This window comes from Aphelocoma coerulescens, chromosome 3 (genome assembly GCF_041296385.1).
Source record: "Aphelocoma coerulescens isolate FSJ_1873_10779 chromosome 3, UR_Acoe_1.0, whole genome shotgun sequence".
Lineage (NCBI taxonomy): Eukaryota > Metazoa > Chordata > Aves > Passeriformes > Corvidae > Aphelocoma > Aphelocoma coerulescens.
Window position 1 is genome coordinate 50,276,243 of NC_091016.1, and position 23,822 is coordinate 50,300,064.

General features: G+C 39.7%; 1 protein-coding gene across 3 annotated transcripts in view; it reads left to right on the forward strand.

The window, feature by feature from the left end:
• FAM120B (family with sequence similarity 120 member B) overlaps positions 1 to 13,014 on the forward strand; it is a 47,478-nt gene extending 34,464 nt beyond the window's left edge. For 2 of the 3 annotated variants that reach the window (XM_069010225.1, XM_069010226.1), the window contains 4 exons: positions 3,144 to 3,350; positions 7,191 to 7,299; positions 8,580 to 8,693; positions 11,628 to 13,014. In XM_069010225.1, the coding sequence (XP_068866326.1) occupies positions 3,144 to 3,350; positions 7,191 to 7,299; positions 8,580 to 8,693; positions 11,628 to 11,680 (483 nt within the window). In that variant the 3' untranslated portion in view covers positions 11,681 to 13,014. The remainder of the gene's footprint in view (positions 1 to 3,143; positions 3,351 to 7,190; positions 7,300 to 8,579; positions 8,694 to 11,627) is intronic. The other variant, XM_069010227.1, reaches the window with a different exon arrangement.
• The last annotated feature ends 10,808 nt before the right edge of the window (positions 13,015 to 23,822 follow it).

Here is a 23,822-nt window from a genome sequence, read left to right on the forward strand (position 1 = left end):
AGTGTTGTGGATGCTGTAGCACTTCTCTTGCTCTTTTCAAGTGGCTTACCCAGTTCAGAGCAAGTCTCTGCTATCAGTAACCTCTGCTGCAATGATGCTAGAGGACTGTGAACTTTTGAGTTCTCAGTCTTCAGCTGATGCTGGCAAATAGGAAAAGTAATCTTTTTCCCCAAGTGCTGGGAGGGTGGGGAGCTGCCATTGGTAGGTGCAGCAGCAGGGGCACAGCACAGGCAGCTGGTGCAGGAGGAGCAGTTCTCACACATTCCCTGTGTCTCTCACACAAATGTCATCAGCTGGTGGTAGGAGTAGCAGCAGCAAGATCACAGGGGTGTATCTCACACAGTTCACTGGGGTCCTGAGTTTATAGAAATAGTAAAAAGTACAGACACAATTTCCGAAAGGAAGTAATCTCTAGGGTGCGATGCCCTGCAAGAGAAAACTTCTTTTCTTTTGTAATTTTTCACTTCCCATCATGACGTCTTAACATTGCAGACACCAAGCAGTTGTGAGCATTCCCATGGCCAGGCAGCTCTGTGGTTTGCCATGTGCACAGCATCATTGTTACAGACTCACTGTGCTTTCATTTTCTTTGGTTTTCATTGCCAGACATGGAAAATAGAAACTACCCTTTAGTGAATGTATTTCCTGTCCTATTAAAATAAAGAAATCACTGTTGATAGCTCTTGCTTTGGTCTTGCTCATGTTAATTTCCATTAAAACACCAAGCCTTACCTAATATCCCTCACACACAAACACACACACACCCTCCATCGCCCCAATACTACAGTGCTTTAGGAAAGTTCTGTACTGATATCCCTAGACAATGAAGTCTTTTACCTGTGAAACCTGTCACCAGCAACATTATTTTATCTTTTTGATCAATATGTCTCAAGTGTAATTCAAAAGAGCACAGCTAAGGTTGTAAATGATGTGGACACACTTCCTTAGCAGGTCTTAAGATTTGATCTGGTGAGCAGAAACAACCTAGTAAATGCAATGTAAGAATCTCTCAGCTGCAACATGGTAAGTGACTGTGTGCAGTCTTGCAGTTTACTTTAGTACAAATACTACTGGTTCTCTTAAACCACATTCCTCTTTCAAGTACCCTTCAGCATTGTTAAACAGTTTGCAAACTCCTGCTTTACTTGCCAGAGCAAGAGAGTTATGAGAGTGCATGTAGTTACTAGTCTCAGCTGGAAAAATGGTAGCTGACATTTGGAGGCAATAACTTCCTGAAACTCAGTGGCCTGATCCCCTACTGAAAATACATTTCTTTTAAAGGGAGGGTAGAAGAGAGTCTCCTTACTCAAGTATGAAGTGTCATGATCAGAAAAATATGGACCTTTCATTTTCTAAATGACTGCTCAAATTCTAGTGGGAGGTGTCCCTGCCCATGGCAGGAGGCTTGAAACTAGATGAACTTTAAGGTCCCTTTCAACCCAAACCAGTCTACAATTCTGTGAAATTAGATTGTGTTTTCTGTATTTGTCTGAATGTCAGTGGTTGTCTCCAGTTGTCTGCACTGGCTGAATTTCAACTACTGACTGTCATGTTGGGTCAGTGCCCTGGTGGCCAGCTTAATGCCTTTCCAGGAATCGCTAGAGATAGCAAAAGTTCTTCCCAGAGGGCTCTGAACCCCCCTGCCTGGCACCTCCCTGCCTGCATCTTCATAGCTAGGTCCTCTTTTGCTTTTGCACTGTACAGAAAACAGCCCATGGAGATGCACCTTGTATCTTCAAGTCAGCTTAGCAGAGCCCTGTTGCCCCTTGTCTGTGGTTAGGGGCAACCCCATCACAGAAGCCAGCTTCACCTAGTCAAATTATGCAACAGAATTCAGCTCATTGCGTAATAGTGCAAAAAAACCTAACTCCTTCACCAGGATCTGGCTCTATTCTCCAAATGATTTGTGATTTTCGTTTTTGGAAGAAGCTTTGTAGCTCTTTATTGCTAGCAAAGGTTTCCTGATTTTGTTATGTGGACCTTAGGAAGGAAAAATTCTGATTCATAGTGCTACATTTCATGGATTTTGCTACTACTTGTCATTTTTTAAAAAATAGGGCACTGATTGTGTATGTCCATACCTTTAAGTCTTTTGGAGATCTTTCAAGATGTAAGATATAGTAATAATGGTCAACCCTTTCCATTGCATTTCAGAGAAACAGTTCACAGCTCTCCAGGAGCTAGAGCTAACACAATTTGAGTCACTTTTTCCCCTTTCTATTCTGGACTGGTTTGGATACTGTTCCATTTCTGGTATAATTTATACTGTAAGGGTACAACAACTACCACGGATTACAGTATTGATGGCCACACTGTTACAAATCTCTCCTGATCCTAACAGACTGCTTTGGTACAGACTGGAAAAGGCATTGCCCACTGAGGAGCTTTGTACTGTTTAAACAATACTTAAAATCACAGTTTTCCCCATACTGGATTCAAGGTTTTTATATTTTGCTCTGCTCTGCCACAACAGGATGTTAAATTCACCCATGTAGTTTATTTTGGCTGTGAGTTTTAATTGTCTTGTTGAGTTTCTCATTTTGCATTTTCTAAATGTTGTCACACGATTCCAGTATTTCTTCTGGAGGCATCCAGGTTGAAGTGAAATAATTTGACTTTCAGATTACAGTCAAAGGAAATTCTAGAGTGTTTAAAATAAAAGCTTGGATACAATAAACTTTGTTCTGTCAAATCCTGTAATTTAAATGATCTCTAAACTCTGTAATATTTCTGGGGTAAGCAAACTCTGGAGGGTCAGTGGATCACTGTACACATCAATTTGTACTCCCACTTCATGTTTTGCATTCCTCTAACAGAATTTTTTTCCTGCCAAACTGCTAATGCTTGAAAAATACTATGGAGAATATCCATTTATTTTGTCTTTCCATTTACATTTTGAATGTATTTGTCTTAAAAACTTGAGTGAGATGCTGTATTTGTTAAACTTCACTTCTTTCACTTTATTGAATAAAACTAGATACAGAATCCTCAGATAAATTCTGCTGTGGAGTAGGGGGCCATCATTGTCACAACATCGGGAAAGTTTATAATTTTCTCTGCTGTTTGCATGTTTATATGTGATGGCAAGATTCCTCATACTCCTGGTTTGTGAGACCTGCCTTTGTGTGTGTGTGTGTTTACAGCTTGCACAAGTAGACTCCAGGGCTGTACATTTGGGTGCTGTCCTGATCCGTGGCCTTACAACTTTGCTCATGGCCAACAGTGCCTGCGGCTTTCCATTCAAAATGGATGATCTGATGCCTTGGGCAGTGTTTGATGGAAAACTTTTTCAAGAAAAATACCAGCAGTCGCACAGAGGTTGCTCTCTGGAAGAGCTTTTGGAAGGCAATGTGAGTAATCACTTCCTTTTAGTTCTGTATTCTTTGTAAAAATGTACCTGTCCATTTTGTTTGTTGTTTTAATATTCATGTTTACACTGTTCCCCTTTCTTTGTATTTTTCTTCTCTTTCTTATTACTTTTTCAATCTCTCCACAAAAAATAATAAAAAAAAGTAGAAATACTGATCCTATGAAGGAAGCTGTAATTTTACCTTTATTTTTGTTCCCACACTCAGAAGCTTATATAAGAAAAATAGTTGTCAATTTCAAAAATGAAAATGCCCATAATAGTTTTCTAGTACTGAGATACTGATGAGACCTTTTCCCATAAGATTTTAAGAAACATATTAAGAGCACCTTTAAAAAAACATACTGGGTAACCCTAATTTTTAAAATGTTTAAGAGTGATATTTTTAAAAGCATTAAGGAACCTAAATTTTGAGATGAAGTTTTGTCAGATTCAAAGAGGAACTGGAAATCAGAAGGTATATATCCAGGTATTTATTTTAGAATCTCACCAAGTACCTTCCTGTGGTTCTAAGTACTTATTTAGTTCTCAGTCCCACTTTATCTTACAAATCTGGGGATTTATAAGATTTTTGTGCTATGTTACCAAAAGACCAGTATGATTTCAAACATGTCTGGGCAGGGAGGTACCAGAGTCCCGCTGAGCACAGTGCATTGGAGTGGCATCATGGCCAGGCTCAGAGGCAGGGTCTGCTAGAGTGGCTGCAAGGCTGTATTGATGCACTGGTGAAGCCTCAAACCAGACCTGCCTCGTGCCCCACCAGCACAGAATATGTGGAGAGATGCTTGGGTAGATCTGCACCCATCTGTGAAGGTGGCTCTAAAGACCTTCAATTAATTTGTCTCTTTTCAATGTGAACTGAAAAGCCTGTATCATTACTTTTGAAAATCTTACTTTTGAAATGTTTTTACCTGATACTGAATGTATCACTTGAGGTTAAAGTAAAGTAATTACAGAGAAAAAAGGTTTCAGTTTTGATGTATTTTAATCTCATGCATTCAATGCCAGTTGTTTTTGTATAACTGGTTTTCTTTTGTGATTTTGTGTCCAGTTACATACCATGCTGGTCTGGAGTGAGGAGTGCAACTCTTGTGGGTGGGTGGAATGAACATGTTTTTAGCATGAAGGAGGAGAATAATCCTTTCCATATGTATTCAATCGTATGATTAGGACCATAACCTCTCTCCAAATCCTGTGGTTCTTATTAATTGGTCTCTTGATTTCAGTAGATTTAGATTGGGCTAATGGTTCATCCAGGAATTTCATGCAGGACTTTTGCAAAACAATAGAGGGCTTAAAAAATAAATGGGAAAATGTAAAAGTATCTGGATCTGTGTGAAATTGATACTTGTTTTCCATTTGAGTAGAATTCAGGTTAGTGGATAACTTTTACAATACGCATTTAAATCTGTACAACAGTTATATTAATTGATATAGATATTTCTTAATGTGCTATATATTATGTTTTAGCTAACATTTTAAAATCTTTGTGTGTTAATGTTAGAGTTCTATGTTACTCTGTTTTATAACGAAGTTGAAAAAAGATCATACTTTCCTAGAACAGAGTTAGAAATATGCTTGGTCAACTGAAATATCTAGGTTTTTAAAAGCCTGATGCTCTGTTTTAAACAAACCCCAGATAAACTGTTCTGTTATGAGGAAAAATACTCTAGCTATGTGAACTTTTAGAGTAGTTTAAATACCTTTTTCTTTTTTAGGTACAATTTTATGGTACATATATGGCAGAGATATGTACCCAGACTAATAAAATAGCTTTCCAGCTTATCAGTTTGAGGCAAGAATCTGTTTTGGGGGGGATTGCCAAGAGATGCCAGTTTAGCTGGGAACACTGGCAATGCAACAAGTATATGTGATTGGTTTTTCCTATTATTATAAGTTCAACTTTAGTAAATAAAAATGGTGCTTAGTTCCTGGCAGAGCTTAATGTACTGCTGGAAGCCAAGATCTTTCAGCATTTGTTTGTTAACAATCTAACCTTGAGCACCATAAATCTAATCTGGTGATAGTGACAGCATTGTATTCAGAAAAAAAGTTATTCTACATGGGATGTTGTGTTATGGAAAAGAAAAATAACAAGAAAAAGTTACTCCTTTGGTTGTTCAGTGCTTGTCTCCTAACTCCTAGGGTCCCTTCTCTATTTTCTGGACAGTTGGATTACTTCAGGGACCCAAGGCAATCTCAGAATCAGTGTTGTTTTGAATATGATAGGCTTAAATACAGTTAATAGGTTTCTGAAAACTACGGTGGAAATACAGTCCTGGTTAAATATTTACATGTATAGCAGAAGTTTTAGGGTTTGCTTCCTACAGATTTTTATACCAAAAGAAGAAAATGTGTACATTAAATACAGTTGATATTTTTGTGAGCAAATTTTTGAGTAGCTCAGCTCTTTGTAGCCTAACAGCTGCTAAAGATGAAAAATGGACAGCTTCTGATAAGAATAAAAATAGAGCCGTCTTGTTTTTTAAAAAAAATTATGCTAAGCTCATATTATGCTAGTTCTCTGTTTTTCAAAACTGTAATCATATTAGTTTGCTTATCCACACAGAAAATTGGCTATAATAGTCTCATAAAGAAGTGAGGCAATGATATTATCATTTTATTAGCCTCTTTATTGTGCTTCTCACTAATGAGTGTGTTCATGATCAGTTTTTTAAAATTAAAACAAAATTATATCATGGGGTCGGCATAAATGATGTTTTGTTCTTTTCTGATCTTGCTTTTCATCTGACCTTCATACATGCTGAATTTATTCCCCCAAGAATAAAATGAAAGGTTTTTCCCATTAGAGGGGGTTCTTCACAGGCTGGACCCAGTTTGTGTGGTAAAACAAAATTTTTAAAAAATCTGTGGATTTTATTTAAATCTCTATAAAGACATTTGTTAACTCAAAGAATCTAATAGGAAAGTTCTCAGCAGGGTTCAGGGAGTCAGACTCTGCCTCTAATTTAAGAAACCTCGCTAGTTACTGCATTCTTGCTACCTATTAGATTTTTTAGCTTATCCTGTCATCGTCTTCTCTCCTTCCTGCTCCTAAAAAAGGAATTGTCATCCTGTAAAAATCAGTTCAATTTTATGAAAATCACAAATTATGCTATTGTTCTAAAATCTCTCTTTTCCTCATTCTCTTCATTGTGTACTAAATCCCACATGCCTGGTACCAATCAGGAAAAGAAGAAATACACTCTAAGATCTGTCACTTTTTCAAAGCTCACAGAAGTCAGAGAAAGTTAAGAATGTGTGATGTCTCTCAATATTGCATCCTTAAATAGCTTCAGCTTGTCCTTTTGACAGTAGAATTTTTAATCACACCACAAGGTATACACTTGAATTTAATTCCCCTGTTTCTTTTTAGGGTTAGTTATGTTTTATCAGTCAGGAGTTGGAGCAGATGTACTGCTGTTGGGTTAAGAGACTGATTTTAACTGGTGTGTTTTCCATGAGTTCATCAGTCCTTATCTGGAGGCTTTAACCATCTCTGCCTGAGGTATTGCTGATGGAAGTCTAGTTAAATATATCTACAGTGCAAGGTGATAGAACAGGACAGCAAGGGATTTACAGATGTGAGCAGAGAAGGAAAAAATCTTCACTGAGAAAGGGGAAAACATTTCTTCCACACCCCTACTCATCCCTCCAAGTATCCACATTTAATATTAAATGTTCAAACTTTATTTCCTGTACAAGTGTGAACCACCTTGATGCATGCACAAGTCTTGTAGTTGTTGTCTGTGTGTTTAATTTGTGCTACACCTGAAGAAAGAAGAGCAGAAGAGTCATTGATTTTTAACTGTGTTTTTTGCAGGAGTCTTTGTATACACCCTTCCAAAATTTGAAGTCTCTCATTTGCAAGGTTTGCATGGCAAGGAACAGAACGATAGAAAGCAGACCAAGAGGGAACGGATTTAACACAGGTTGGCATTCTGTGAATTTTCTCAATAAAGTTAATGTATCAATGAGCTAAATTACCCTTCAACAGCAGCAACAGCAGCAGCAATTACACAGGCAGCCCATCAAGCTAAGTAAATTGGAAGTTCTTTCTCCAGGAAGCAAATGAAGAGATCCAAGAAATATTTCCCTTTTTAGCAATTTATGTGAATTTGATTACCCAAGTTTAGAATAGAATAGAATAGAATAATATTTCCATCTAGCTACATGATTAGTGAGATATATGCAATAAGTATCATTCATTGACAGAAACATCACTATTTATTCAGTGACTAAAGTTACTTTTATAGGAGAAATTAAATGACTCAGAGCTTTTTTCTTTCATTCCCTCAGGGGAGCTATTTTAACCTTGATAGTTGAAGGTATGAGTAAGGTACTGAAGGTGAAATACTTCTTATTGGACCGCTGACATATTTCAAAATAGAAGAGAGCTTTGGGGCAATTTGTAGAATTGTGCTTTTTTGTTTTAAGATCTTGCTTTTTTCCCCCAATTTTATGGCTCAGTTCTCTAAAGGCATTTGTTTTCCCTACCTGATCTGCCTGACTTTCAGGGAAAAAAACATCTAAAAGGTCTTTAACATCAATCACAGACCAGCCTGAATGTTGAGGCTTTTGAGACTTTGAAATAATTTACACTGAATCTCAGTGTTTATGCTCATACTGTATTTATTACTTGCTTAAAACCTGATCAGTTATAATGGCTGTGAGGATAAAAATTACCCCTTCAGGATTCCTTGAGCAAATTACAGCAGACAGAATGATTTTCTGGTAGTTGAGTACTTTGCATTATGTGGCAGCAATACTTCTGACGTGGCTCTACAACATGCTCACGCTGGACACTCAAAATTAAGGATATCTGTTGGTGATTTATAATACCAGACCTTGGTAGCATCTGTTTTTCCTTGAGAGCTATATTTAACCATTTTAATTATGATTTGTGATTCCAATTTGGATAGAGATTTCTGTTTGTTTTAATGACTGCAATCTCCAAATCTGTGTCATAAAATTTTGATCTGGTTTCTAAATACACTTGTTAACAGCTTGTAATCATGATGTGCATAGATGGAAATGAGGACAAGAACCATGCTTGTTAGGCTGACTTTAGTTTGGAAAGATCATAATTGTGCATGAGCATTTTGGCACAAAACTAAGAAATACTGTTTCCTGAAAAAGAATACACTGTCTCTCTTTTTCTTCATTTAATCTTACATACTCTCAGAGTTGCTTAGTGAATACTGTTTTTCAGGAAGAGAACAAAGAGATTTTAATCCCAGGTTCCAACAACCACACAGAAGTCATTTTGTTTCTCCGTATCATAACCAGATGAGGGGGTTCACACAGAGACATCCACAGTCACAAGGTAAAAAATAGGTACATGTTTGTGGGTTTGGAATTGTCCCTATCAACAATATAACAGCTCTGTGTCTATCTGCAGTTCATGTTTATGTGTGCAGTTACCCTGTGCCTACAGCAGTCAGCAACAAAACTTGCATCAGTTAATACAGTTGTGCACTGCCATTTGCAAGAACTAACTCTGCAGGGTGAGGTGGAGTGTAGCGTTGTAATCCGCAGTCATCTTCTACTCACAGTGCTCTGGGAAAACAGCTTTCATGTGGTATTTATAATTTTCATGCTTGGTCTCAGCTGAACTGTGTTTGAAATTGTAATAGTTCTAAAACAAATTGGCACAGCTGCACAGAAATGTGTCTGAAGTCTTTAGCTGCAGATCTTCGTTCATACTTCAACAAAACACTCAAGCATATGAATAAAGTTAAACACATTCTTAAGTGGTTTTCGAGAGCAGGGTCTCTGCTTCCAGGTCACTGCCTAACTGATACAAATGCAAGTTCTGTCTTGCCTTGGCATTAATCTTAAGTCATTCACCAGTCTCACTTCTTGAAAAGAACAGACATTTCAGTGAAATGCCACTGTGGATAACACTGTTGAGCTGACTTAAATCAGTTTTACTTTCTTGTTACTGTGAGTTGAAGCACATACACATAGATTAAAGAAAATAAGCAAAAGGAAGAGAAGTGTCTAAGAAACACCAACTATTTTATTAAGACTGCAGAGCCTGAATTTCTTTCATATTTCCAGGTGAGGTTTTCAAAGATGATTGATGAATGTGTTTAGGAAAGATAAATAATAAATAGGTGTAGTGAAGTCTTTAATGTGTTTCAGCTGCCACTGTTGAAAGCTTGAGAGTAAGATAATATTATTTGATTCACAAATAATATTCTTCGATCCTGTATCTAAAATATAAAGCTAAAATATAGACTATTTATGCTGACCATAAGCAAAACCAAATCTGGTCATTGTTAGCAATTCTTGACCATCTGAAGAAACCTGGTATTTAGGGGCCAGATCATCTCTGACCAGCTCCAGGGATCTTATGGTTAGGTGTATTCCACAAAGTACATTCCACAGTAACTGTGCTGCTGTGTTATAACTGTCTTTCAGTAGCATTATTTAAATATCTTGGCTTCTTCTACACTAGCCCTATTTCTTACCCTCAGGACACTCTTAAAACATGATCCCATAACTGCAGTTAAATTGCCTGTGTAAAAAAATAAGTAAAACAGTTTTATTGGAAAAATACATCTGTCCTTATAAAAGAGCCCTGCAATGTTTTAGAGCTCCTTTTAAACTGACCTGCCAACATGACTCATTTTGACAAAACTCTTTTCCTAAGTTTGCTAATATTAGCACAGGTATTTGGGTTGCTTCTCTGTGTAGCTGTCGTCTCTGCTATATGTGTGTCTCACCAAAGAGAGAGAAAAAAAGAACTAAAAAGTAGCCATTTTCTGTTCATGGTATCTTATGTGATAAGCCCTCCTAGTAATATTACTGATATCTGTCTATCCCATCCTCTAGGTACCTTTCCATGGTACACTGTTATGGCTCCTGCTGTTGCATATTGTATATAAATCATTGGATTAAATGCAGTGAAAAGTAATGGAACAGTAACCATGGGACCCATATCTTCTGTGTCAGGAGTGTACATAATGATTAGGCAGCCTTTGCTCTCTCTTATCAGTTAATGTTTAAGAACTCTGTGACAATGTCTCAACTTCACCAGTGGAGGAAGGAGTGTCTCCACCAAGAAAGCATCAAGCCAAGAAGCGCTGGTATTTCTCTGAGAGGATGGCTTGGATCCCCTCAGGCAGAACAAGAACTGGACTTAGGCATCCTTCATTGTATGGTCAATAGTAACCACCCAGCTGCTGTAATAAGCAGCTCATCCTCTAGCTGTGTTTTGAGTGTAGGGAATTCAGCTGTGGGGGTTTTTGTGTTTGGGGAGGGTTGGGGATTTTTTTGTTTGATTTTATTCATTTAACTTCTCTCCATAAATTTCTTGGCTGTATGTTACAAATGGATAAGAGCACATCCATGTTACTCAGAGCAGGACATCTAAGCCTCACAGGAAGGTAGATTTTCTCTTAATATTTCTTGTTTGATAATTTATGGATTTTGGGTTTGTGGCTGCACCACCACACCACAGCCCATATACCCTACTGGTAGACAAACTCATTAATTAGAAGTTAAGACCACCATTGTTTTACATCACAATGTTAACTCATTCTATAAGAACCTAAAAATAAATGGAGCATTAAGAAGTATGGAGATCACTGTTAAGTATCCATTTCTTCACCGAATGAATTTGCATCAAAAGGGTACATTCACTTCAGTCTTAGCACACTGTGAAACACATAACTGCTGATAATACAAGCAGCCTCTCATTTGCAGGATACTTAGTCAAGTCTTCCACACTGGTGTTGCATTCAAGCATGTTTCTGATTAATAGGATTTTGGTAGAACTGTAATGCAGATGGGACCTGGTAGAACTTCAGTGCTGAAAAAGATTTAATTTACACTGTGAGCACTGCTTTGCTAATAGGACTCTCTAACTAAAGCAGTATTGTGCACGGCACATTTAAACCAGTATGACAATATTTGTAAATATAGCTTATGTCTGGTTCTAAACAGCATATTTTCCTTTCCTGAATTCATACAGTCAGACCTACCAGCCACAGATGAGAATCACTATCCCAACCCATTAATTGGACTAGGTTTAAAAGCTACAGTCACCCAAGAGTTTTAAGAAGAGCTACCACAGACTTTATCCTCCAACATCTCAGAATGCTAGCCATAATTACACACCAACTGGACAGGGGCATGCACTTTTTTAGGATATATATAAATGTAACTTTTCTTGCAGGCTATCTTAATAAGCCCTTGTTTTGCTGCTTCTATGCTCATTGAATGTATTTAATTCCTCTCTCACTCTTTCCAGGTAGAGGATCAGGACATCCATACTGGAGGAGATATCACCTTCCTCCTCGGTAAAGAATTCATGTCTACAAGTGGCAAACTGAGATGGCAGAATAGTTGCCACTGAGATAGTTTTTGTTTATGAAAGCCTGTTTTTATGAACTTTGCAGAGTAACTGAACTGTATGACTGTGGAGGAAATCACACAAAGCTGAGGCTGTTCAGCTTGTTAGTCACTTATCATGTTAGGTCTAAGCTTGTTATGAGACCAGAATCACTAAAACTTAAGTTACTGGTACCTGAGGCACAGTAGCATCCCAGTATGGCTGCATTGTTTTGTCCACTTGACAAAGGAAAGTCTGAACTGTTTTTTATAACATCATGAGATATTCCTGAGTGTAAATTTAAGACTTAAACTATACTTTTTGCATATTTTTGTAATAGTTGTTTATATTCCAAGACTTTCCTCACCATGAATAATGTGTCATGTCTATGCTGTATTGTGGTTTGTGTCTTGATTGTGGATTATATCTATATCTTAAGGGTTATACCATTATTATACCTGGAACCCTGAAAAGTTTGGAGCATGACATCACTGATGTAAGCATCATCTGCCAGTGAAACATTGTAAAATGTAACACTTTCTTACAAAGGACAGAAACTGCTTTTACATTTGATGCTTTAGTTAAGCAACTTTTTATACCTTTTTCAACTGAGGAGAGAAAGAATCTATCATGCTCTGCTTCTATAATGAAGAATACATATGAGAACTCAATATTTCTTTTCTGTCCAGAAATCTAATTTAAACACTTACCTTCAAAATTATTTCTTAAAAATTGATATGTTTCACTCTGTGATTCAGTTTCAGTAATATATGTATTTGTTTATTTATAAAATCAAGGAGGTGTCAAGAGAGGAGCCAGGCTCTTCTCAGTGCTGCCAAGCAATAGGACAAGAATAAATGGGCAGAAACTGATACATGGGAAGTTCCATCTGGATATGAGGAAGAAGTTCTTCACTGTGCAGGTGACCGAGCACTGGAACAGATTGTCCTGAGAGGTTGTGGAGTCTCCCTCACTGGAGATGTTCAAGAACCATCTCTGTACAATCCTGTGCCAGGTGCTCTAGGATGACCCTGCTTGAGCAGGGAGGTTGGACCAGATCACCGCCTGTGGGGTCATCCCTTCCAATCTGACCCATTCTGTGGTTTTGTGATTATTCTTTTATTGTTTCTTAGGCCTTGTGCAGGTAACTCCTTTTAGTCAACTGTCAGTGGAACTTCATTCCTGTTTAGTATCCATGTTATGTCAAAGTGAATAGCATTGTCAGACATACATAGCTCCATACTCAATTTCCTCCCTTGTATTTTTCTGTTTGTAACCCAATAAATGTATTTTTTCATACTCTGTATATAGCAGCAATCAAACTTAATAAATAAGCAGTAAGAATTTCTAGTTCTATTAAAAGTTTGAACAGAGACCATTTTTACACAACACAGTGTCTTGATTTGCATTTCAGGAAATGTACTGTCATGATAGGGGTATTCCTGCTTCCTTTTTCAATCAATTTGCCACTGACTGTGATTGCACTATCATTTTTTTTACTATAATTTTCAACCCTGCCCTCCAAACCTTTTGAAATAATGTGATCTGAATTTTATGGAAAGTTCTCTGGTTTCAGGGATCTCATGATGTCTAATAGTGTATTTTAAAAAAATGTAATTGTGTGCCAGAATTTGTTGGTAATTCCCTCTTCAGGCTTTGATATGAGGAAAGATGTCTGTTGTCCTCAATAAACAAAGTTAAATACAGTTAGAGTGGGAGTTTTGCTGTGCTAGCTGTGGTATGAATTGTTGGTAATAATTACCCTGACTACTGATAGCATCTTTGTGAGGTTGTTTTTCTTCCTAATGTTAGACCATAAGCAGAAGCTGCTTATTATTATTATTTCCAAGCCAAAAGATTTTTTTTTCCCACCAGGAATAGTAGAGGGAAAGCAGAAGCATGAAGTTGAAACATAGAGGTGCTACTTTCCTGTGTCACTGAACTTTGAATTGTTCACAAGTTACCACAAAGTTTATGGACTCTAGAAGGAAATCATATAGGAGAACATGACCATAAAGGTTCCAGTTTAATAGGGTTTCCTTAGTATGTGTACTACAGGGTTATTTGGAATTATTCCAGGGCAGGGTAAAAGCACACGTGGATTTGAAGTGAAGCAACATATGTTTGTGAAGAAAAGCATTATTGTTCAGCTGTACTGCTTAGTGTTCTCTAGCCTGTGCACTGGGTAGCTGCCTTTCATCAAATGTTCACTGAAATTGTGGATTGATTTATTAGCTTTATGTGTTCCCCTTCTGGAAGGGGATCCAGAGAACATTCTGTAACATCAGTAACTTAGTCAACAGTGACTCAGCAGAAATTGTTACGTGGTCATTGGGAGAGAGTGACTGACAGGAACACATCTATCAACTTTCCTCTTTATGTATCCTTCCTCTTAAATTACTTTGAATCATTTCTGACATCGTCACACTGGGAATCTGAATGTGGACTGAAGAAAACACTGAAACAATGAGTTAATCTTAGGATGCTGTGGCACTGCAAGTATCAAAACATAGTTTACACCTCTTTCATTAAACAGGAGACTACAATTTCAATTGCTCTGCTATCTTAGCAAGTGCTGTGCTGAGATGGAGGGGAACAGCAGTGCTAAAGCTCTACAGATCTTTTTGTGCCATGCTGTCTGAGCAAAATTATAAGGATACTCCAACATATGGTATAATTTTGCAAAGGTGGTCTTTATTTAAATGCTGGGGAGGAAGATCAAAGGTTTACACGTTCACATTTAAACAGTGACTCCCCTTTGGCAGCTAAACTGGGAGACAGGCTAGTATATGCTCCTTCACTAGGAAGTTTGATGGGATATTCCTCTGTGGAGCAGAGCCTCTTTCTTAGAGTATCTTCTGCTTCTATAGAAGCATGGTCAGCCCAGTAAATAAGCAGAAACTGTGGTATGTTCATGCCATACAGGCATATCATGCTTGAAACTGTAGGAATGCCATGAGGGTTTTTTTGGGCACACACTGATGACCTGGTAAGCTCCTCAGTGTAGATCATTCAGAATGGCTGAGGTTGCTCAGGACTGGGCTCACTGATGGTGAGTATACAAGCACCAGTGTTTCCTGGTGTCCCTGATGCATAGGTGACTGACAGCTCCATGCCTGCATCCTGAAGGCATTGTCAGGCTCTCCTCCTGGTCCTCAAAGGGGTTTGACTACCTGCAGCTAGGTGACCTTGGATCCAGCTGGTTGTGAGGAAGACCTGTGTGAGAGAGCTGTGGGAAGTCTCCTAGGAGTGTCATGAGACCCTTGACTCAAGACCTGCATTTAAGCCCAGGTCCTTGCCCCTGGTGCTTGCCTGATCTACTTTGCAGGAATTAATCCTGTGCCCAGCCTGTCCTATTCTGCCTTTGCCTTAATGATTTGACTTGCTCATTTGACATGGACATCCCCCATCCCCATGGATTTGTCCAGTGATGACAGGACTATTGTGTGAACCTGGTTACCGCCATCAGACGTGCTCTGCTGTTCTTCAGGTACAGTGGGACTGCAGCCCCATCACTCAGGTCACTGCCCTACATTGCCCCTTCACTGCTGGCTTGCCTTCCCCTGTGGAGCAGGCCCTCCTTGCTGCTCCATGACAGCTTTAAGACCCTGACAGCACGGGGTCAGGAAGTTTGGCTGAAACTACTACAGTAATTGGATGGTGTCAAAACAATAGATACAGCCTGTGGGCTGAAAACTGCTGGAAAAACTGAAAATGGCTACAAACCAGCCAAGTGTCTTTGTGTATCCCTACAGAATTAGGACCTTGTGTTCCTTGCTTTCCTAGACCTTGCAGCTGACACCCAGACCTTTCTCACCCATAGCCAGGCTAATGGGTACGATGTGCTTCAACAGTGCTCACCACAAGTGTGGAGCTGGTTCAGAGCATGGAAGCTCATTTGTTGAGCACGGGAGCTCACGTTCTTGACACTGATACTCGTAGAGCTTTCTGGCTTGTACTGCTTTTGGAGCCCTAGGTTGGTGAGCAGGCATTAAGTTTAGCTTACAGTTTTTACCTAAAAGTATGGCATTGAGACAACACATGATGAGTTGAAGAGGTGTCTCTAAAAGACAGGGGTAGCTGGCAGGGTATTCTGTCTGAGTGCTCGCCAGCCTAAATTTATTTAGTACTACAAAAATAAGGTCTAATGTTTGGTTTTGCTTGTGCCAACTGGGAAAATACATCTTTAGTGTATTAAAACCCCTCGACCTTACTGTCTGGAATATTTGTTCAGGTAAGGAATCAAAACCAGTTACTGACCCAGATCCTGTACTGGGTGCTGCTCATCGCCTGGGTAGCAGCTATGGCAGTGCACAACTCACTAATGCCTGAAATTGGAGCACAGGCAGGACATCAGCTGCAGCAATTGCAACTGCTGTCTCCCATATCTCTAAAAACTACAAATACAAATATACAGCACCAAGCCTGACAGCGTTCAAGAGTTTGGACAATGCTCTCAGGCAAATGGTGTGACTCTTGGGGATGATGCTGGGCAGGGCCAGGAGTTGGACTCAATGATCCAGCTGGGCATATTCTGTGATTCTGTGTGATTCTGTGAAATAGGGAGCTAGGCATTTGTTTGGGGCAAAGAACTGTTCTGAGTGCAGAATTTCAGTCACATAGTGTTGTATTCTGCACTGGGTATTCATATTTGATACCAAGATTGTATCTTGCAAATACCAAAAGACTCTCCTCTTGTCAGTGATGATATTTGTGACTACTGTTTACCATTCCTTTGGAGATTAAGGACTTGATTTGGTGATCAGATACAATCACAAACCTGAAAGTTACACAGGCAAGGACAAGACAGAATGCAAGGGATGGGTGCATACAACATTTAATATTTCGAGGCTTTTGTCTTAGTGTTGGTTCTGATTTTCCCAGTTACTCATTAGATCACTTATCAAATGACCTTTAATTAGTAGTGGTCACATAGATAAACAGGGATATATTAATTGTTAATATAGTTAATCTAGGCATGATTTTTTTTATATGAATACATTGATATTTCAAATGTATTAAGCTTCTCTTTTTCATGCCAGAAGACACAAGAAATACTAGGCACAGAAACAAATCCTGAATATAAGCTCTCTGAAAATGCTTGATAACTGCAGGCTTTTTAATAGAAAATAGTGCTGCCTGTCTCAAAAATTAGGTAGCCAAGTCTGCAGCTGGCTTTTGGACTCATATTAAAGAGCAAAACTGTACTGTAAGAGCTGTTCTGATATCAGATGTGTTTCCTAAATATGCTTTAGGTGGCTTAAAAATTCAATAGCAATCATAGTTTTTAGAAAAGTGATGAGAAACTTGCATGGAATTATGGCATTTGGAAAATTTAGGTCAAGGTAACCATTCATCATGGAGTTACCTTCATCACATTCAGCTTTATTTTTAAGAAAGAGGTTGATTGTTAATAGCAGAAGACCAGCAGGCTCTGTATTCACTTCCTGATAATACTTTAATTTTTACTTGTGATCATGATGCAGCTCATCTAAAAGGGATGTGAGTGTATAATGTGCTGCCTTTCGATAATCATCTTTGTCCCCTAGTTTAATTACCCATCAGGTCCTTCAGTCCTTCTGATCTGTATTCTGCTTGAGGGTTTTCAATTCCAGTGAAGTTTATAGAGGTCTGAGGCAGGGTGCTGGTGACAAAGCCAGCATAGTTACATAGTACATCTATGAAAGATCACCACATTTAAATAAGGTGATAAGGCTGCCCCCAAATCTTCATCATCTTTGAGCAAATTGTAATACTTCTCTCTTCAACAAAGCCTTCATTTTGAAGGTGTGGTTTAATTTCTACTCCACCTTCCCTATGCAGAGGGGGGATTTCACAAAGGAGCAAATAGGAGAATTTCTAACAAATCCAAACAAAAGAGGGAGAGCAGCTACTCAGCTATGTACAGTAGCACAGAGCATTTAGAAGGTGGCCAGTGCATCTAGACCAAAACTTCTAGGCCTTAAAAACAAATCAGAAACCTTGAGCATATACTGGTTTGGAATACACTTAATGCAGATTTGTTTGTGTTTTTTATTGACTACCTTCATATCTAGGCTCATTTTATGACTGTGTGATACCAGTGCACATCTAGGCATTGATTGTGGTTTATGCTTTAAATAAAGATTAGATTTTGAATGATTTCCTGAAGTTTTTGAGAAGAAATAATAACCTGCAAATTCAGCCTTTTTTATTTTGATGGGGGAATTCTTTTACTTCTTTGCATTGCTGGTTACTATATTGATACTTGGTGACAAATAGAGCTGTAAGAAACTTTTGCTCCAAGCAAGTTAAAAAATAGCATCAAAGAAAAAATATTAAGTGCTAACAGGAGCCAGTTTGCCTGTCTTAACACTTCCTTGTTGGGAGTAGGAACGAAATCCCAAATTTGTCACTGTGCATTTGTTTACACTAATGTGTTACTGCTTAATCACTCCACCATCCCTCTCCCTCATAAACACCCCCATCTGCCTGTAGAAAGAGTCCAGCTTAGCAAGGGTGATGGTTTCTGATATTAGAAATTAGGAAGGGAGTGAGGAGAGGAGAGGGCAAAAAGAAAAAAGGGAAATAAAGCTTTTCTTCTGTCCTTATGATCCAGGAGTGAGTGATTCAGGGGGTTGTTAACTGCTCTGTGTAATGCTCACTAGGGGCTACAGCTGGTGCCAGCTCGAGCATTTAGATTTTGAGAGGATGAGTGTCCAGCCTGCTGGAGGATAAGATGCCTCTCTGTGTGCTGGATATGATCTATCCTTCGAGGGGAAATAGTTTCAATCACAAAACACTTGCACTTTTAGGTATGTGAGGGTAGCATGTGTAAACTTTCTGTAAGAGACCCTGTAGCATTTTTCTCTCATACAAAAAGTTTTCTTGCTCTCTATATGACTTCAGTTAAATCCCTGGAGGGCCAGAGGAAGGGTCTTTTATTTTCCTGAATTATGTTGGTTTTAAGTTCGGCCTATCGAAGTAACTTTACAGAAGAAAATTAAGCAGATATGAGGTCAGGGTTGCTTGAAAAAAGAGAAATTAAAGGCTATGCTTTGTCTTAGACGGCTTGTGGAACTTACTTCATATTAACTGCATCCTTTTAGATGTGTTAGGCTGACAGTGCTGGGAAATTAGCCCAGGCTTCCTGACTTCTGGTAGTTTCCCTGACTGCTGGACTACGAACTGGCATGACAGATTGCATCCAGCACAGTAGGCTGCAGAAAGTAGTTAATGGAAAATAGACTGCTTTGATGTTCACTTCTGGTGGGCTGATCCTCTGGTTTAAAGGCTAAACATCCATTGTCCTCAGTAGGAGTTTTCTTTATGAAAAAACTTTCACAAAATCTGTAATTTCCATTTTGTCTTCTGAGACTGTGGTTTGCTCTATTTCTACATTCAGTAGCCAGCAAATATTTTCAAGAGTGATTTGTAATTTTCGAGTCTCTAACTTCAGAGGCCACAGACGTGGCCTTATTTCTCGGAAATAAGCTAAGCATCTGTCCTCTCCTGCAAAATCTGATGTCTCTAAAATATTTCCATCAGAGCACCAGAAACGAAGGCACCTAAACCCACTGCCTACTTTGCTGGAAAATGGGGCTAAGCACTGCAGAGATGCACCTTAGAAAACAGGCTTGGCTAGAAGTAAAATGGGGGGGAGGGCGAGGAGAGTGAGAGCAAATACAGTAACAGCCTATGATTAGAAATCTTAACAATGACAGTGAGTTCTGTTTAATTCCTAACTGCTTAAAAGCAGGCCTGGGGAAATGCTCTGCTTAGAAATGTCATGGAAAGTGCAGCTGGTCCATAGGCTTTATCTTGAAAAGCAAAGGATCTTTCCCATTTTGCAGTAACACTGCCATTTACTGGGCCATACCACTAGCAATTTGCAACAATGGGAGGGAAAAAAGCTGCCATTTGACCTAGAATGCAATTTTCAACTAATTAATAAAGTGACCATTAGTGCCCGAGGGGATAATAACAGGAATAAGAACAAATTACTGTGGGGTGCAAAGGAGGCTTGGGCATTGTATTGCAAATTTCTTATGGCACTATTCTTTTTTTTTTTTCCTCCTCACTAATACTTTTAAAGTGCCCCCACTCAACACTTGCTCCTTGTAGGACCCTTGCAAACCACATAAGAATTAGCCCTTCAAAGATCAATCAGGATCTAATTGTTGTTAACAAAGTGCCACCTGGAGAGAAATGTTACAATATACCTTCATTACAAAGCATTCAATCTCTCTCACACTCACAAGTCCTGGCTACAGTACAGACAAAAAGAAGCAGTTGCTAGCATTAAGATCAGGCACCTGCAATTGCTTTAAGACACTGCCAGTCCCTGCACAAATATGCTCCTAACATTGCATGAGCCTTGTTAGAACTGCTCTGTTTATGCTTCTTCAGAGCAAGTTTTGCTGGGATCTCTCTGTTTGCAACTCTAACCTGTCACTGGAGCCCTCATATTGGTGGGGACGTCAGGAGAAGAAGCCACACCATTTGCCTTGCTTTTTCAGGATGTGCTCTAGGATATGCTCTCAGTAAAGACTCTTCTGTACTTTATGGCCCCTGCTCTCAGAGCCCCCAAGGCAAAGGTTCAGGGAGCCTCCAGTGAATTGACAATGCCCTGGCTTCATTTCTCTGCCTGAATGAGATTTTACTTGTGGGTGTAGCACATCCACTATAGGTCCTGCCTGTGGTCGCACTTTGCAGCTTCAGTGGTTAGAATTGAAGACAAGACTCACCAGCATCTGTCACTTAATGCTTGGACACGTTTGTGGCTGTGTGTCCACAGAAGTTGAAGTCAAATGATATTACTTTTGTCTGTCCTGAAAATTTCCAGTGGGCTGTTTTACAGCAAATTGAAAACTACTGTCCACAGGCTCTCTTTGCTCATGCCTTGTTTACGAAGTCAGAGAGTCGGCTTGACTGGGAGCTAACCTCCCCAAGAGACTAACAACAAGCACAAGTTTTTGATCAGTTAATCTGTCTGATGTGGCCAGCACAAAGAAGGGATGGACACTGGTAGCTGGAAGCAGGTGAGGGAACACAGAACCTTCCCTTCCCTTTAGGGGAAGGACTTGCTCCACATTAAGGTGAAACCAGTCTCGCTTCCCAAAAGCATTTTGTAAAACTTGTTTGTGGGTTTTTTTTAAGCAATGGGAGATACAGAATCAGAGAACAACCCAGGTCTGAAGTGGCCTTGTAAAATCACCTGACCCAACCTTCCATGGGAGAAGGAGCCCAGATGAGATTATTTAGCACCCTGTCTGATCACATCTTGAAAATGTCCAGTGATGAGGACCCTACCACTTCCCCTCAGAGGTTGTTCTTGTGAATGATTGCTCTCATAATAAAGAGTTTATTTACTATATTGAAATGAAACCTTTCCTGATGCAACTTGTATCCCTTGCCCCTTGTCTTCTCCACATGGCTCCTTGGGAATAGAGAGCCTCTGTCCTCTTTGTAGCTGCCCTTTAAGTACTGGAATACTGTGTTGAGGTTCTCCCTGAGCCTTCTCTTCTCCAGAGAGGAAAGACTTCACTCCTTCAGCCTTTTCTCAGAGTGCAGGTTTCCAGCCTTTTGATGAACCTCATGAATTCCTTTGGATCCTCTCCAGTCTTTCAGTGAAAGACTCTTTTTTCCTCTTTCTTGAGCTATGAGGACAAGAACTGGACACAGTACTCTAGGTGTGGCCTGACAAGTACTGCATAGGGTGGGGTAACTGTGTCTCTATCTCTGCTAGCAATGCTCCTGCAGATGCAGCCCAGGATCCAATTTGCCTTTGTTGCTGCTCAGCATGCCACTGACTGCTGTTCAGCTTGCTGTCACCAGGAGCCTCAGGTCCCTTCCAGCAAGGCTGCTCCCCAGCCACACAGATCCTCGCCTGTACAGGACACTTCGGTTGTGTTGCCCCAGGTGCAGGACTTGGCTCTTCTGTTTGTTAAACTTGGTACTCTTTTTGCTATCCCAGTTTTCCATTCTGTCCAGGTCTTTCTGTAAGATGTGTCTCCTGTCTGGCATGTCCATCTCACCACCCAGTTTAGTGTCGTCAGCGATACAGTTTAACTTTTGACAAGCTGGTGCCTTACATTAGGAATGATGGCTGCAGGGAGTCAGAATGAAGGCAGGGCATAGGAGAGAGAGAGAACTTTTATTTCAGTAAACATGAATGTCCTGCTCATTCTGAAGATCAGGAAGTTGGTGAAGGAGAGGTGGAAGCAATCTCCCCTCTTTCTGTTCCTTGCTCACATTACTCATCTGTTCAAGTCCTTATCCATACTGCTTCAGAGAACTGAGGGACTCACTCAGGTACCTTGGCCAGGTTGATTCCTTAATAGATGGACATGGAGGCAGGAACTTCTGGAGATCTAAGTAATGTTAACAGCCTTTGGCTGCTGGTTTTCCTAGAAAAACTACCTCTGTCCAGAAATAGCACACTCAGGGCCTGTTTTGTTGGATAAATAATCCAACTGCCCCACTTGCCTCATATTTTGGAACATATGTAGTGCAAATAGAGATACAGAATTTTTTTTTTTTTTACTTATAAAAAGCACATTATATAAAACCAAGCCAATCCTTCTGGATCCTTAAAGACTTCATTTGTTAAATGTCATTCCAAATGTTGTTAACTGGCAGATGCTGGCTGTATGTGCTCACCCTGCAGCTGTTTTGCAAACAGTCAGCATTATTGCTGCAATTAAAGCACATGCTTTGGATTTTTCATTTTGACTTTGGCTATCATTGACTGTCTTTAACTTCCACGTAAGAAGACCATTCATCATAAAGGATCTGCACTGCTTTAACCTCGGTGAGGATTTGCTAGAGGACTAAATGGTGATGATTAAAATACAGTCTTTGGTGTAACTGGGACAGTGAAGCTGCACCAAAATATTATGTACAAGCTTTGGTTGTACAGGTAGTGGAGGAAAGGAGCAAAGCATCCCCTATGACTGGAAGACCATTCCCCAAACAGCACTAAAAGACATGGACTTCCAAGAGCACAGTCCCAGACTTGCATATCGCCTTCTTGATACTGAAAGTCATTGATGGCATAAAGCAGAACACAGCCCAGAGCATAAAATGGTCACCTCTCAGCAGTTTGGCATCCTTGTGCTTGAAGTTAATACAAAATAGCTCAGCTACTCAGTCTTCTCAGGTTAAAAGTGCTCTTAAGTGCCTTTGCTAGAGTTGCAGTGCTTGCCTCTGGAAGATAGCAACAAGAGCACACTCTTGGGATGCCTCACTCCTTATGCAGCAATCTGCAGTTTGTGTGTGTCTGTCCACTCACTGACACATGTTGTTCATTAGGGAGTTCTCACTGAGCACATGTTTTCAGAGTTGATGAGTATCTAATTTGTTCTGCTGTAAGAGGATTCAGTTTAATCATTAGGATGGGGGTCAGAATTAGGAAACCTGATTGATTCCCCTGCACCTTCCTAGATCTGTCATTTCCTAACTCTGTTACCTTGCTCAAGATATACCAGAATGTTGTGACACTCGTTGTCATCAGCTGGAGCACAGCCTGCCATCTTTAGAAGTTTCTAGGACGCTTAGAGAGATGGGAAGTGATTGCTGCAGTGCATGGCCACTAAATGTGTAGAATATTACCCCAATAAATCTGTAATGCTGATGCCAGATACTGAGCTGTGGAAAACTAGGAATCACTAGAAAATATCAGCAGTTGACTCCCTGTGCAGCTCTTTGCTAAAGAGCTGTATTTGCCTCTCAGAGAGACTGTAGTTTGAAGAGGGGCAGGAGATCCTCATGTGAATTGGGCTATACAACCACAGAGCATCTGGGTAAAGTTCCAGAGAAGAAACTGTGAATAAACAGGAGGATGTACAGGGGGTTATCCAGACTGCAAATCTCTGACCAAATTCATGCTGTCCAAAGAAAGGCACAAGGAGCAGAGATGGAAGCATTTGCCATTTCCAAAACAGCTTGGCAGTCCCCCAGGACTGCAGACAGGCTTCACTGGAGGGTCTGTTCTTCTGCTGACACAAGAGATGGATGTACATACAAGTCCCATTAGCATTGAAGGGAGGTGCCTGCTAAACTTTCCCACGCGCTAGCAGAGGAAAAGGCTTCTAAAGGTATCTCACGAGGTAACAGAAGGCTGTGGCTGCACAT